The 15,341-nt window shown below is 48.8% G+C and overlaps 1 protein-coding gene across 1 annotated transcript in view; it reads left to right on the top strand.

The window, feature by feature from the left end:
- Nucleotides 1–218: 218 nt before the first annotated feature.
- The window catches only part of LOC308149917 (condensin complex subunit 3-like), a gene marked incomplete at both ends in the record, with an annotated part of 23,387 nt that continues 8,264 nt past the window's right edge, over nt 219–15,341 (top strand). The window contains 12 exons of the mRNA XM_080522795.1: nt 219–326; nt 2,181–2,420; nt 4,885–5,113; nt 7,019–7,164; nt 7,241–7,325; nt 8,276–8,468; nt 8,906–9,049; nt 9,697–9,837; nt 10,127–10,250; nt 10,447–10,536; nt 11,898–12,083; nt 12,655–12,765. Of these exons, the coding sequence (XP_080378921.1) occupies nt 219–326; nt 2,181–2,420; nt 4,885–5,113; nt 7,019–7,164; nt 7,241–7,325; nt 8,276–8,468; nt 8,906–9,049; nt 9,697–9,837; nt 10,127–10,250; nt 10,447–10,536; nt 11,898–12,083; nt 12,655–12,765 (1,797 nt within the window). The remainder of the gene's footprint in view (nt 327–2,180; nt 2,421–4,884; nt 5,114–7,018; nt 7,165–7,240; nt 7,326–8,275; nt 8,469–8,905; nt 9,050–9,696; nt 9,838–10,126; nt 10,251–10,446; nt 10,537–11,897; nt 12,084–12,654; nt 12,766–15,341) is intronic.

Raw genomic sequence — 15,341 nt, 5'->3', positions numbered from 1 at the left:
TAAGGCAATATTAAAAATATGGGTTTTTAGTCTTGACTTGAACATGTGCTGAGGTTGCATCCCTAATGCAAACTGGCAGTGCATTCCACAATCTGGCTGCATAAAATGAGAATGCAGCCTCACCAAATCTCTTCTTTTGTGCATGTGGTACACAGAGAAAACCATTGTACGGCTGACAACGCTTTTAAAAGTAACGTGTTCGTCCAGGAGAGTTAAAGATGACCACAGACGGAGACCTGGAGATCAAAGAGGCGTTCCAGCGGGCCCAGAAGGGCCACACCAACAGAGCCGAGCTGGTGGCCAGCCTCAAGGCCCGCTACAGCAAGGTAGGCAGGGTTCCCACGGGTCCTTGAAATCCTTGAAAGTTATGGGGCTTTTCCACTAGAGGGCTGACCCGGGTCAGTCCGGGCTGGCCTGCTTCTTTGGCGCTTTTCCATTTGTCGGCCTGGGTCGGGTCGGGTCGCTTCTTTAGCTACCCATCGTGAGCATGGCCGACCCCTTCCACCCCGGCCACGGCCTCCTCACCCTGCTTCCCTCTGGAAGAAGGTTGCGGCTGCCCAAGGCACTGAAGGCCCGCCACAGGCTCAGTTTCTTCCCCTCAGCCGCCAGGCTGATAAATGACTCTGGCTTCCCCCTCCCCCCCGCCCCCAAGTCTGCCCAGGACTGAATATGCACTGGACTCACTGTAAAAACTCTGCACTGCACTTTATATATGTTGCACTATCCAATGCACTGTTGTCTGTCCTGTGTTGTCCTGTTTTTTGCATTTGTTTTTGTATACATGTGAAAAAAGTATAAACGCACTTACTGTAATGCCGAAGCAAATTCCTATATGTGTATGCATAATGGCAATAAACGTTATCTGAATCTGAATCTGAGCAGGAACCATAGGGCCGAAGGGTACCTTTTTGCCAGGCTGCGTGTGACGTGTGACGCTGCACACCGTTGATTGGTCAATGGAAATCGTCATCCCATGTTCATAGATTTCTTCGCTAACCGCCATCTTTAAATACCACATTCGCTCTTGGAAAATGTCACTACAGTTTCTGTAATAGCTTATTAATAAAGATTCGAAAAATTATGCAGACCATCGTATTATCTTAGTTTAATGTCATTTCAATGCATCATAGAACTTTTATTTACAACAAGCATAACACAAAAAATCGCTATTATGCACCGTCTTTGCCCGTGAATAACACCGGCTGTGAAGGTGGTACAAACACAATACTCCTTTGCTAACTTCACCATCGGTATACGGTCATTTTGAGCCCTTAACCACCACGCTGACACCCCGAGAAGTTATGCTTTTAACCGTAAACTCAATGAACCGGGAGTTCACACGCTGCTGCTCGCAGCACCGCGCCTGCTGGTTGAAACTCCCGTTGACAGCGGGGCGAGAGAATCGTTTTAACAGGGAATTCGCTCCGCGCTGTGTCGACCGTGATAGCAGTGTCGTATCGACACCATTCAAATGGTTTTGGATTCCCTGTCCTCTCCCCTATCCGGACACGTTTGAATTGTTATCCTAACCCACGGTAACTTACAGTTATTAACCCGCAAAGGGCACCGTCTTTGCCCGTGAATAACACCGGCTATGGAGGTGGTACAATCACAATACTCCTTTGCTAACTTCACCATCGGTATACGGTCATTTTGAGCCCTGAACCACCGCGCTGACACCCCGAGAAGTTATGCTTTTAACCGTAAACTCAATGAACCGGGAGTCCACCCGCTGCTGCAAGCGTATCTATAACGAACGCGGAGATTGAATGAGCCCCGCGTCAGTCAGCCTTTCCGTAGAAATACATCGCTCCGTTATATATCTAACGTTACATGTTTTAAGGCTGATCTTTTGCGATCGGCCATTTTTGCCGATCACCGATCGAGTCATTTGGAGTGAAATCGGCCGATTTAAATCGGTGGCCGATAAATCGGAGCATCCCTACATCAAACACTCAAATCTGTGCAAAAAAACATAGTTTATTGGGCAAGCTTTCGTTCATAGACCTTCTTCTTCAGGCATTTATATTAAAACACTCTATTGATACTCTTCACTTCCATTCTTCAGAAACTAAACTACATTTTTTGAGTTTGGAGTGTGTGCGGAGGCTGTTATTTTGCACTTGACAAAACCAATTAAAATAATGTGTTTTTGTTTTCACCATCCTGACGCTGTCTAGCTGGAGGACAAGACGGTGTTCCACCAGGAGTTCATCCACTACCTGAAGTATGCCATGATCGTGTACGAGCGCGAGCCCGCGGTGGAGCACGTCATCGGGTTTGTGTCCATGTTCGCCACGAGCTTTCAGTCTCCCCCGAAGGAGGGGGGGGAGGAGGAGGAGGGAGATGACGATGATGAGGAGGAGGAGGAGGAGGAGGAGCACCCTTTCCTGAGCTACATGTTCACCTTCCTGCTGGAGGTATTTTAACACAACACACACAGCCCTAACGCACACACACACACACACAGCCCTAATGCACACACACACACACACACACACACAGCCCTAACAAACACACACACACACACACACAGCCCTAACGCACACACACACACAAACACAGCCCTAACGCACGCACGCGCACACACACACACACGTACACACACAGCCCTAACGCACGCACACACACAAACACAGCCCTAACGCACGCACACAAACACACACACAGCCCTAACCCCCCCCCCCCCCACACACACACACACACACAGCCCTAATGCACACACACACACACCAGGGTTTCCGTTAACCGGTAATTACCGGTCTTTGTCCGGTAAAATTTGTTGAAGTCCGACAAATTGAAAACTCGTCGGACATAATGTCCGGTGAAAATAATTCCCTCTAAGCACAATTTGAATACAATTCGCTAAAGTTCACATTATGTATTCAAATTGGCTTCGGGCCACCATTTTCAGCTGAGCACCAAACACACACACACTCATACACACACAACACTGCCCGAGAGAGAAGGACCCGCCCCCTTTAGTTAGCGGCTAACTAAAGGGGGCGGGTCCTTCTCTCTCGGGCAGTGTTGTGTGTGTGTGTTTGGTGCTCAGCTGAAAATGGTGTCCCGAAGCGGAGCGCCTTAACTTTATCGCACAATAACAAGGATAACAAACGAAACGGACAACATTTACACTAAGATGGAGACAAACTTCAGCGATATGATCTAACAGCCGGTCTTCAGGATGACATACAGACCCGTATGAGCTTACAGGGCTATCCCCTATCTATCTGAGAAAAGGCATAGGCCGGCTGTAACATCGAACGGAAATTAGCCTATACGCATTGCAAGTTAATTTAAAGCCTATTTATTTTCAAAGAGTTGTATTCTATTTTATTTTATCTGATAAAAGGCATATGAACGGAAATTAGGCTAGCCGTGTCACGCCAGAAGCCTACATGCTTGCACTGTTCAATAAAATGTTATACATCTAGACATTGTGGTATTTCTTTATATACGTATCCCAGCCTGCCTATCAATCGTTTCTCAATAAACAGTTATGTTCTCCTCATTGTCATACTCCCGAGTCCGATTAAGTATGATTTGACAGGCAGCTAAACGAAATGCCTTCCCAACCAGCGAGACCTGGGGGGTATTCCATCAACGTCGCTAAAGGAAAATCTAGGCTTATTTTGACAAGTCTCGCGAGATCTATCAAGATATGCCTGGATCTTTTTAAGAGTCTCGCGAGACTTAACGAAATAAGCCTAGATTTTCCTTTAGCGACGTTGATGGAACACCCCCCTGGTTATAGAAATGACGTTGTTTTATTGATTAAAAAAAAGGGTAAAACTGGAAAGAGAAAATAGAAAACTCACATTAATCCCAAACAATTTAACAAACTTCAGTTAACGTAATGTGGAGTCCGTTCATTGATCGATGCTGTCTGTTCAGTTCCCAGTGAGGCGCCCGTTCAGCGCTGGACATAATGGCATAGCGCGCATGCGAATCATGTTATATTATATAGCTCGCATCTAATCGTATCGGATGAGAAATAGACATTAAATGGCATATATAGGCCGCTACACAACAGTAATCACCGCGACAAACAGCTATATTATATTTTAATATGATGACCGGAATATATCACGTTTGTCCGGTAAATCGAAATCTTCCCGGACACGGTGTCCGGCGGCAATTTTTTCTAACGGAAACCCTGACACACACACACACACACACACACACACAGCCCTAACAAACACACACACACACACACACACACACACAGCCCTAACGCACACACACACACACACACACACAAACACAGCCCTAACGCACGCACACACACAAACACAGCCCTAACGCACGCACACAAACACACACACACACACATACAGCCCTAACGCACGCACACACACACAGCGGTCTATATTGAACAAGAATACTATGAACTACATGGTGAACATATCTCAGCGATGTTTCAGGATTTCCTGTTTTTTTTTCTTCTCTCTCTTAACGTTCTCTCCATCCCTGTTCTCTCTCTCCCCCCCACCCTCATCCCTCCCTCACTCCATCTCTCCCCCACCCTCATCCCTCCCTCACTCCATCTCTCCCCCACCCTCATCCCTCCCTCCCCCCTCCCTCCCTCTCTCTCTCCACCCTCATCCCTCCACCCTCATCCCTCCCTCACTCCATCTCTCCCCCACCCTCATCCCTCCCTCCCCCCTCCCTCCCTCTCACTCTCCACCCTCATCCCTCCCTCCCCCCTCCCTCCCTCTCTCTCTCCACCCTCATCCCTCCCTCCCTCCACCCTCATCCCTCCCTCACTCCATCTCTCCCCCACCCTCACCCTCCCTCCCCCCTCCCTCCCTCTCACTCTCCACCCTCATCCCACCCTCATTCCCTCCATCCCTCTCTCCCTCCCTCCGGCCGCCCCCTCAGTCCCACAAGGCCGACAGCCGCGCGGTGCGTTTCCGCGTGTGTCAGCTGATCAAAAAGCTGCTGGGCAGCATGGCGGCGAACGCCGTGATCGATGACGACCTGTTCGACAGCATCATCCAGGCCATGCTGGTCCGCGTCACCGACAAGTTCCCCAACATCCGCATCCAGGCCGTGCTCGCCATGACCCGCCTGCAGGAGCCCCAGAACTCAGACTGTCCCACCATTAAAGGTAATGTCTGTCTGTCCCACCATTAAAGGTAATGTCTGTCTATCCCACCATTAAAGGTACTGACTGTCTGTCCCACCATTAAAGGTACTGTCTGTCTGTCCCACCATTAAAGGTAATGTCTGTCTGTCCCACCATTAAAGGTACTGTCTGTCTGTCCCACCATTAAAGGTACTGTCTGTCTGTCCCACCATTAAAGGTACTGACTGTCTGTCCCACCATTAAAGGTACTGTCTGTCTGTCCCACCATTAAAGGTACTGTCTGTCTGTCCCACCATTAAAGGTACTGACTGTCTGTCCCACCATTAAAGGTACTGACTGTCTGTCCCACCATTAAAGGTACTGACTGTCTGTCCCACCATTAAAGGTACTGACTGTCTGTCCCACCATTAAAGGTACTGACTGTCTGTCCAACCATTAAAGGTACTGACTGACTGTCCCACCATTAAAGGTACTGTCTGTCTGTCCCACCATTAAAGGTACTGTCTGTCTGTCCCACCATTAAAGGTAATGTCTGTCTGTCCCACCATTAAAGGTACTGACTGACTGTCCCACCATTAAAGGTACTGACTGTCTGTCCCACCATTAAAGGTACTGACTGTCTGTCCCACCATTAAAGGTACTGACTGACTGTCTCACCATTAAAGGTACTGACTGTCTGTCCCACCATTAAAGGTACTGACTGACTGTCCCACCATTAAAGGTACTGACTGTCTGTCCCACCATTAAAGGTACTGACTGTCTGTCCCACCATTAAAGGTACTGACCGACTGTCTCACCATTAAAGGTACTGACTGACTGTCCCACCATTAAAGGTACTGTCTGTCTGTCCCACCATTAAAGGTACTGACTGACTGTCCCACCATTAAAGGTACTGACTGACTGTCCCACCATTAAAGGTACTGACTGTCTGTCCCACCATTAAAGGTACTGTCTGTCTGTCCCACCATTAAAGGTACTGTCTGTCTGTCCCACCATTAAAGGTACTGTCTGCCTGTATTACCATTAAAGGTACTGACTGACTGTTAAAGGTACTGACTGTCTGTCCCACCATTAAAGGTACTGACTGTCTATCCCACCATTAAAGGTACTGACTGTCTGTCCCACCATTAAAGGTACTGACTGACTGTCCCACCATTAAAGGTACTGACTGTCTGTCCCACCATTAAAGGTACTGTCTGTCTGTCCCACCATTAAAGGTACTGTCTGTCTGTCCCACCATTAAAGGTACTGTCTGTCTGTCCCACCATTAAAGGTACTGTCTGTCTGTCCCACCATTAAAGGTACTGTCTGTCTGTCCCACCATTAAAGGTACTGACTGTCTGTCCCACCATTAAAGGTACTGTCTGTCTGTCCCACCATTAAAGGTACTGACTGACTGTCCCACCATTAAAGGTACTGTCTGTCTGTCCCACCATTAAAGGTACTGTCTGTCTGTCCCACCATTAAAGGTACTGTCTGTCTGTCCCACCATTAAAGGTACTGACTGACTGTCCCACCATTAAAGGTACTGACTGACTGTCCCACCATTAAAGGTACTGTCTGTCTGTCTCACCATTAAAGGTATTGACTGTCTGTCCCACCATTAAAGGTACTGTCTGTCTGTCCCACCATTAAAGGTACTGACTGACTGTCCCACCATTAAAGGTACTGACTGACTGTCCCACCATTAAAGGTACTGACTGACTCAGGGTTTCCGTTAACCGGTAATTACCGGTCTTTGTCCGGTAAAATATGTTGAAGTCCGACATATTTAAACCTCTTCGGTCATAATGTCCGGTGAAAATAATTCCGGTACATAATGTCCTCCCTCTCTCCCTGCCTAGCCTACCTGTTGATCCTGGAGAATGACTCACACACACACACACACTATAAACACACTGACCCTCCCTCCCTCCCTCCCTCCAGCCTACATGTTGATCCTGGAGAATGACTCCAACGCGGAGGTGCGTCGTGCGGTGCTGTCCTCCATCACCCCCATCCCCCTCACCCTCCCCAAGATACTCACACGCACCAGGGACGTCAAGGAGAACGTCCGCAAGCTGGCCTACGAGGTACACACACACACACACACACGCACGCGCGTTGGTAGTCTGGGTCAGAGAGTGAGGTTGTGTGTGTGTGTTTCAGGTTCTGGCTGAGAAGGTTCCCGTCAAAGCTCTGCACATCGCCCAGAGGGTCAGTCTGCTGCAGGAGGGCCTGCACGACTCCTCAGGTACTGTGTGTGTGTGTGTGTGTCTCTGTGTGTCTCTAGTTGACTATCTGTGCAGTATAGTACAGTGGATTGTGTACATAGCCTTTATTTATGTAAACCAGCTCCTTACCTTCTTGTGATTTTATTCTTTTTCTAAAAGTTTTTTTTTTTTTCCCCTTTCCTAACACCAGGGGAGCCACCCCTCCTAAATTTCGTTGTTTGGTACCTGTACTGTAGCAATGACAATAAAGTCCATTCATTCATTCATTCATTCATTCATTCATCTGGGTCTGTGTGTCTCTGGGTGTCTGTGTGTCTCTCTGTGTGTCTCTGGGTGTGTCTGTGTGTCTCTCTGTGTGTGTCTTGGTGTCTCTGTGTGTGTCTCTCTGTGTGTCTCTGTGTGTGTCTGGGTGTCTCTGTGTGTCTCTGTGTGTCTGGGTGTCTGTGTCTCTGTGTGTCTCTGGATGTCTCTGGGTCTCTCTGTGTGTCTCTGTGTGTCTCTGGATGCCTCTGTGTCTCTGTGTGTCTGTATGTCTCTCTGTGTGTCTCTGTGTGTATCTGTGTGTCTCTGGATGCCTCTGTGTCTCTGTGTGTCTGTATGTCTCTCTGTGTGTCTCTGGGTGTCTCTGGGTGTCTCTGTGTGTCTCTGTGTGTCTCTGTGTGTCTCTGTGTGTCTCTGGGTGTCTCTGTGTGTCTCTGTGTGTCTCTGGATGCCTCTGTGTCTCTGTGTGTCTGTATGTCTCTCTGTGTGTCTCTGTGTGTATCTGTGTGTCTCTGGATGCCTCTGTGTCTCTGTGTGTCTCTGTGTCTCTGTGTGTCTCTGTGTCTCTGTGTGTCTCTGTGTCTCTGTGTGTCTCTGTGTGTAGTATAGTTCTCCCCAGAGTAACCACGCTCTAACCGTCTCTTTAGGGTGCTGTATGTTGTCTAACGTGTGTGTGCGTGTGTGTGTGTGTGTGTGTGTGTGTGTGCAGAGCCGGTCAGAGAGGTGGTGCGCTCCTGCCTGCTGCCCGCCTGGCTGCGGCTGCTGCAGGGAGACGTGTTGGACCTGCTGCACATGCTGGACGTGGAGAACTGCAGCCAGACGGCCCTGGACACGCTGAGCGCCCTGCTGTCCTCCTCCCCCCCCCAGGGGGCGCTGCAGGACGCCATAGGGCTGGGGGACAGGTACACACACACACACACACACACACCCAGGGCCGGCTGGAGGACGCCATAGGGCTGGGGGACAGGTACACACACACACACACACTGGAGGACACACACACACACACACAGACATACACTTGTAGATACATATTGAATGACACTAAAAGTTACTGATGTGATTGTGTTTTTTCTGTGTGTGTCTCCCTGTGTGTGTGTGTGTGTCCCTGTCTGTGTGTCCCTCTCCGTGTGTGTGTCTGTGTGTGTATTATGTCCCTGTGTGTGTGTGTGTGTGTGTGTGTATATGTCCCCCTGTGTGTGTGTGTCTGTGTGTGTGTCTGTGTGTGTGTGTGTCCGTTTGTGTGTGTGTGTGTCTGTGTGTGTGTGTGTGCCTGTGTGTGTGTGTGTGTGTGTGTGTGTGTCTCTGTCCCTGTCCCTGTCCCTGTCCCTGTGTGTAGGAGGCTGATCCCGGTGGAGTCTCTGAGCTGTGAGCGGGTGCTGTGCTGGAGGGCTCTGTGTGAGCATGTGAAGGGAGACCAGGGGGAGGAGCTGCTGGAGCGCCTGCTGCCTGACGCTGCCACCTACGCTGACTACCTGTCTGGGTAACACACCTATACACACCTTAATACACACCCTAACACACCTCCTAACACACCCTAACACCTACGCTGACTACCTGTCTGGGTAACACACCTTAATACACATTAATACACATTAATACACCTTAATACACACCCTAACACCTACGCTGACTACCTGTCTGGGTAACACACCGTAACACACCTTAATACACACCCTAACACTCACCTAACACACCCTAACACACCTCCTAACACACCCTAACACCTACGCTGACTACCTGTCTGGGTAACACACCTTAATACACACCTTAATATACACCTTAACACACCCTAACACCTACGCTGACTACCTGTCTGGGTAACACACCTATACACACACCTAACACACCCTAACACACCTCCTAACACACCCTGCCATCTACGCTGACTACCTGTCTGGGTAACACACCTTAATACACACCTTAATACACCTTAACACACCCTAACACACCCTGCCACCTACGCTGACTACCTGTCTGGGTAACACACCGTCACCTCTCTGTCCTCTGGCTAAAACTGCCTATGGTGGTGTTATAACCATGTTATAACCATGCAGGTACCTGAAGGGAGATGTTATAACCATGCAGGTACCTGAAGGGAGGTGTTATAACCATGTTATAACCATGCAGGTACCTGAAGGGTGTTCCAGTGATGTCGGAGGAGCAGCGAGCGGACTTCACCCAGCTGGAGATGGTGATGAAAAAGGAGTTCATCTCCCAACAGCTCATCCACCTGACTGGCTGTCTGGACACCAACGAGGAGGGAGGGAGGTGAGAGGGGGGGGAGGGGGGGAGGAGGAGGAGAAGGGAGAGAGGGAGGGAGGGTGGTGGGAGGAGGAGGAGGTGAGAGGGGAGGAGGAGGAGGGAGAGAGGTGAGAGAGGAGGAGGAGGGAGGGATGGGTCAGAGCTGATCTGTATGTCACTGTGTAGGTCTGGTCTGCGTCCACCACACTGCTGGACAATGTGACAACGAACGTTAGCGAACGAACTGACGAAGTTAGCAGTTGGCCCTGTTTTGCGTCACTACTCTGACTACTGTTCCCATGATGCTGTGCTGCAGGAGGTGTGTCCTGGCGGTGCTGCAGGAGATGTTGAGGCTCCCAGAGACGCCCCCCTCCCTGGTGTCCCTCCTCACCCAGAAGCTGCTAAGCCTGTTCCCTGACGACACGAGACGCACGCAGGCCGTGAGTCACACACACTCACACACACTCACACACACACACACACACACACGCACTCACACACACACACACACGCACTCACACACACACACACACACACGCACTCACACACACGCACTCACACACACACACACACACACACACACGCACACACAGACATAGGGTACAATGTGTGTGTGTGTGTGTGTGTGGTCGCCAGGTGGCTGCGATCATCTCTGACGTGAGGGAGCCCATCGTGGCCGTCAGCCAGCCTGTGGGCGAGAACGAGCTCCGCAGGAGACAAGTCAAGGTGAGAGAACCAGGAACCTAGAACCAGGAACCTAGAACCAGCAACCTAGAACCAGGGGAACCTAGAATCAGCAACCTAGAACCAGGGGAACCTAGAACCAGGAACCTAGAACCAAAGAAAGATTTGCGGCTCAAAAACCGGATGGTTTTAGTGAAGGAAGTGGTTGCTTATTTCATTTCATTTCAAGCCTTTATTTCATCTCTGGGACCTGAGGGAGACCCTCGTGTTGGGTGGGCCGAGTGTCCAGGATGATCACTGCAACACAGTAAACACATAAACATGCACAGTGCAACAATACAAAACACAATGGACCAGTCAAGGCAGGTGCAGATAGATATGCAGTGGTCCCTAGTCAGGAGTGTGGAGCAGCCAATAAGAAGGCAGTCTTTCCATGCTCTGTACGCATACTGGGGACCTTTAGAGTAAGCCAGTTATTTGATCGGGTGAGTTAAGGGCCAATATTCTGACTTCAAATATTGGCAAATTCCCAAGTAGCGCCTTATAAATAAACAGATACCAAGGCCTTGTAAATAAACAGATACCAAGGCCTTGTAAATAAACAGATACCAAGGCCTTGTAAATAAACAGATACCAAGGCCTATTATAAATAAACAGATACCAAGGCCTTATAAATAAACAGATACCAAGGCCTTGTAAATAAACAGATACCAAGGCCTTATAAATAAACAGATACCAAGGCCTTGTAAATAAACAGATACCAAGGCCTATTATAAATAAACAGATACCAAGGCCTTATAAATAAACAGATACCAAGGCCTTGTAAATAAACTGATACCAAGGCCTTGTAAATAAACAGATACCAAGGCCTTGTAAATAAACAGATACCAAGGCCTATTATAAATAAACAGATACCAAGGCCTATTATAAATAAACAGATACCAAGGCCTTGTAAATAAACAGATACCAAGGCCTATTTCACCTGGTTGCTGATATGAACCTGGAACAGACGCAGGAGTTTAAACGGAACCCAGGTTCAAGACCAACACAGAGGCTGATGCTCCCTCCTTCCCTCCATCCATCCATCCCTCCATCCATCCCTCCCTGCATCCATCCATCCCTCCCTCCCTCCCTCCGCGCGCTTTGCTGCCCCAACTCCTTCTTCCTCTTGCTCCCTCTTTTTTTGAACCCTTCCCTCTCTCTCTCTCTCTCTCTCTCTCTCTCTCTCTCTCTCTCTCTCTCTCTCTCTCTCTCTCTCTCTCCTTCTATCTCTCTCTCTCTAGAGAGTAAATGAAGTGAAGGTACGTGTCCTTGGTGAATCTAAGCAGATCCTGACGAGAGTGGGGCAGCAGCAAGTTTCATGATCTCTCTCCTCCTCTCTTTCCCCCCCCTGCGTGGTCCAGCTGGCGGAGGCGAAGGTGCGTATCATAGAGGCCAAGATGGGCCTGGAGGAGAGCGTGGCGGCCCAGGACTTCAGCGCCGCGGCCCAGCTGAAGGAGACCGTCCGGGGCCTGGAGGAGCACTGGGCCGCCCTGCTGCTGGAGGCCCAGGAGAGCTGCCAGACGGACAAGGACACGCGCGTGGAGAAGGTACGCACGCAGGGACGCATGGACACACACCCCGCAGAGAGGGAGAGAGAGAGAGACAGGGGGGAGAAAGGGAGAGACAGAGAGAGAGAGGGAGGGAGGGAGAGAGAGAGAGAGGGAGAGAGGGACAGACAGACAGAGAGAGAGAGAGGGACAGAGAGAGAGGGAGGGGGGGGAGATAGAGAGAGGGACAGACAGAGAGAGAGAGAGAGAGAGAGAGACAGAGAGGGAGAGATAGAGAGGGAGGGAGAGAGAGAGAGAGGAAGAGAGAGGGAGGGAGGGAGAGACAGACAGAGAGGGAGAAATGCAGCGACTGCGGCAGTTACATTCATCATGTCATTGCTCCCCGTCAGATATGTCGCCTTAAGATTGCACATGATCGACCGCCCGCCAACACACACACACACACACACACACACACACACACACACACACACACACACCCTGCAGACGTTACTCAAAGTAATGTATGTCTAAATGAATGTTTGTCTAAATACAACTGTTATCTATGGAATTAGGATGAACTGTGTGTGTGTGTGTGTGTGTGTGTGTGTGTGTGTGTGTGTGTGTGTAGACAGACCCAGACACCATGCTGCGGTGCCTGACCATGTGTCTTGAGCTGCTGAAGCAGATGAACATGAAGACCCGCATGGGGCCGACCATGACCGCCATCACCTCCTCTCTGGTACACACACACACACACACACACACACACACACACACACCCACCATGACCGCCATCACCTCCTCTCTGGTACACACACACACACACACACACACACACCACCATGACCGCCATCACCTCCTCTCTGGTACACACACACACACACACACACACACACACACACACACACACCCCACCATGACCGCCATCACCTCCTCTCTGGTACACACACACACACACACACACACACACACCACCATGACCGCCATCACCTCCTCTCTGGTACACACACACACACACACACCACCATGACCGCCATCACCTCCTCTCTAGTACACACACACACACCTGGGTTTCCGTTAACCGGTAATTACCGGTCTTTGTCCGGTAAAATCTGTTGAAGTCCGACATATTTAAACCTCTTCGGTCATAATGTCCGACGAAAATAATTCCCTCTAAGCACAATTTGAATACAATTTGCTAAAATTAATTTCTCACATATTCTGATTCCTTCTACATTAAAAAAGACGAATATATAGGCTATATTTTTTTATTTGATTATTAATGTGTAGACTAGCCTACGCGATGAACAAACAGCGGCAGGGTTGCCAGATGGGATTGACAATTTACAGCTTAACTAGTCCGCTAAATAACCGCTAAACCCAGTAGCCCATTCGGCGGTAACCCGCCCCATCTGGCAACCCTGTCTCACAACGGCGCGAGTAGTTTGTGGTTTGCGGAGAGTGAAGGTACCTTTCGGGAGTAGTTGTGAGGGAGAAATTCGTCAGTTAATTTAGTTTGATCTAGTCTAAATAAAACCACTGCAGTGACAGGAGTCAAGGTTATTGTTCTGCGTGTTTTGGATGTGCTAGAGCACAGTGAATGACCACCGAGGGCCGTGAGATGCGGCTAGTAAAGGACGCTAGCCATCTCAACCCCGTTCATTGATTGAGCCTGCCGTGCCCGTTCCAGCCCTGAGTCAGGAGATTCAGAGTACAACATCCTCCTGGCTACCTCTTCTACTCCGGGAGTTTCCATTGAACTTTCCTCCTTTACATTCGTCCATCTCCACGTGCGCTACTATCGACAACCTGGGCTACTGGTACCATTAGATTAGGATTGATTAGATTAGGTTGACAATACCACACTACATTTGAGTGTAGGGATATCAATGTTATATATTTGTGTATGTTTTATCTTTATGTATTAAATTTTATAATTGTTCCACATTTGTGACCTGTCTTCCCCCCACTCAGTTATTCAGTCGATGTCCATCATTTTAGTTCAATTTAGTCTACCTATAGTGTTAGAGTTTAATTTGTGCCACTAAGTTGAAATAGTCCACGGGTGTGTATCCCCCCGATACATCCTCCTCATTCTCATACTCCCGAGTCCGAGTAAGTATGATTTGACAGGCAGCTAGACGTAATGCCTTGCCAATCAGCGAGACGTGGTTATAGAAATGACGTTGTTTTATTGATAAAAAGGGTCAAACTGGAAAGAGAATATAGAAAACTTACATTACTGTCGTGAAACTATTTAACACACTTTAGTTAACGTAATGTGGAGTCCGTTCATTGATCGATCGATGCAGTCCGTTCAAATAGCCATCAAAAGCTGAACTAGGCATACTTAAAATTACCAATTACATACTCAAATCCCATTAATGCAATTGAAATAAACATCTTAAAGTAGCCTACAGTCGTAATTCAAAGTAGCAAAGGTGACTAGGCTGCCCAGTGTGGCGCGCGTGCAGCCCTGGACATATGCCATAGTAGCGCATGCGAATCATGAAAGCCTATATTATTATATAGTTTGCATCTAATCGTATCGGATGAGAAATAGACATTAAATGGCATAGGCCTATATAGGCTACACAACAGCTAATCACCGCGACAAACACCTATATTATATTTTAATATGATGACCGGAATTTCCGACACATTGAAATCTTCCCGGACACGTTGACCGGCACCAATTCTTTCTAACGGAAACCCTGACACACACACACACGCACAGACACACACACACCACCACCACCACACACACACACACCCCACCATGACCGCCATCACCTCCTCTCTGGTACACACACACACACAGACACCCCACCATGACCGCCATCACCTCCTCTCTGGTACACACACACACACACACACCCCAACACACACACACGCACACACGCACACACCCCACCACACACACACACACACACACACCACCACCACCACACACACACACACACACACACACACACACACACACACACACCCCAACTACCCTGACTGGGGGGTATTCCATCAACGTCGCTAAAGGAAAATCCAGGATTCTTTTTTTTTTATAAGTCTTGCGAAATTGATCAAAATAAGCCTGGATTTTCCTTTAGAGACGTTGATGGAATACCCCCCAGTCTCATGTCATTACATTCAAATCAAATTTTATGCGTACTGCACACAAATACAATTGAATGGCCGATACAAAAACAATTGATAAAAAAAAGAAAATGATATAAGAAAACAAAGGAAGGTTATAAACGTTAGTCAGAGGTAGCAGTAAAGATAAAGAGATAGAGAGAACTGTGTTGATTTGAACCCCTG

Source organism: Nansenia antarctica (genome assembly GCF_963989245.1).
Source record: "Nansenia antarctica genome assembly, chromosome: 2".
Taxonomy (NCBI): domain Eukaryota; kingdom Metazoa; phylum Chordata; class Actinopteri; order Argentiniformes; family Microstomatidae; genus Nansenia; species Nansenia antarctica.
Note: the sequence above shows the minus strand (reverse complement) of the source record. Positions and strands in the feature narration are given on the sequence as shown.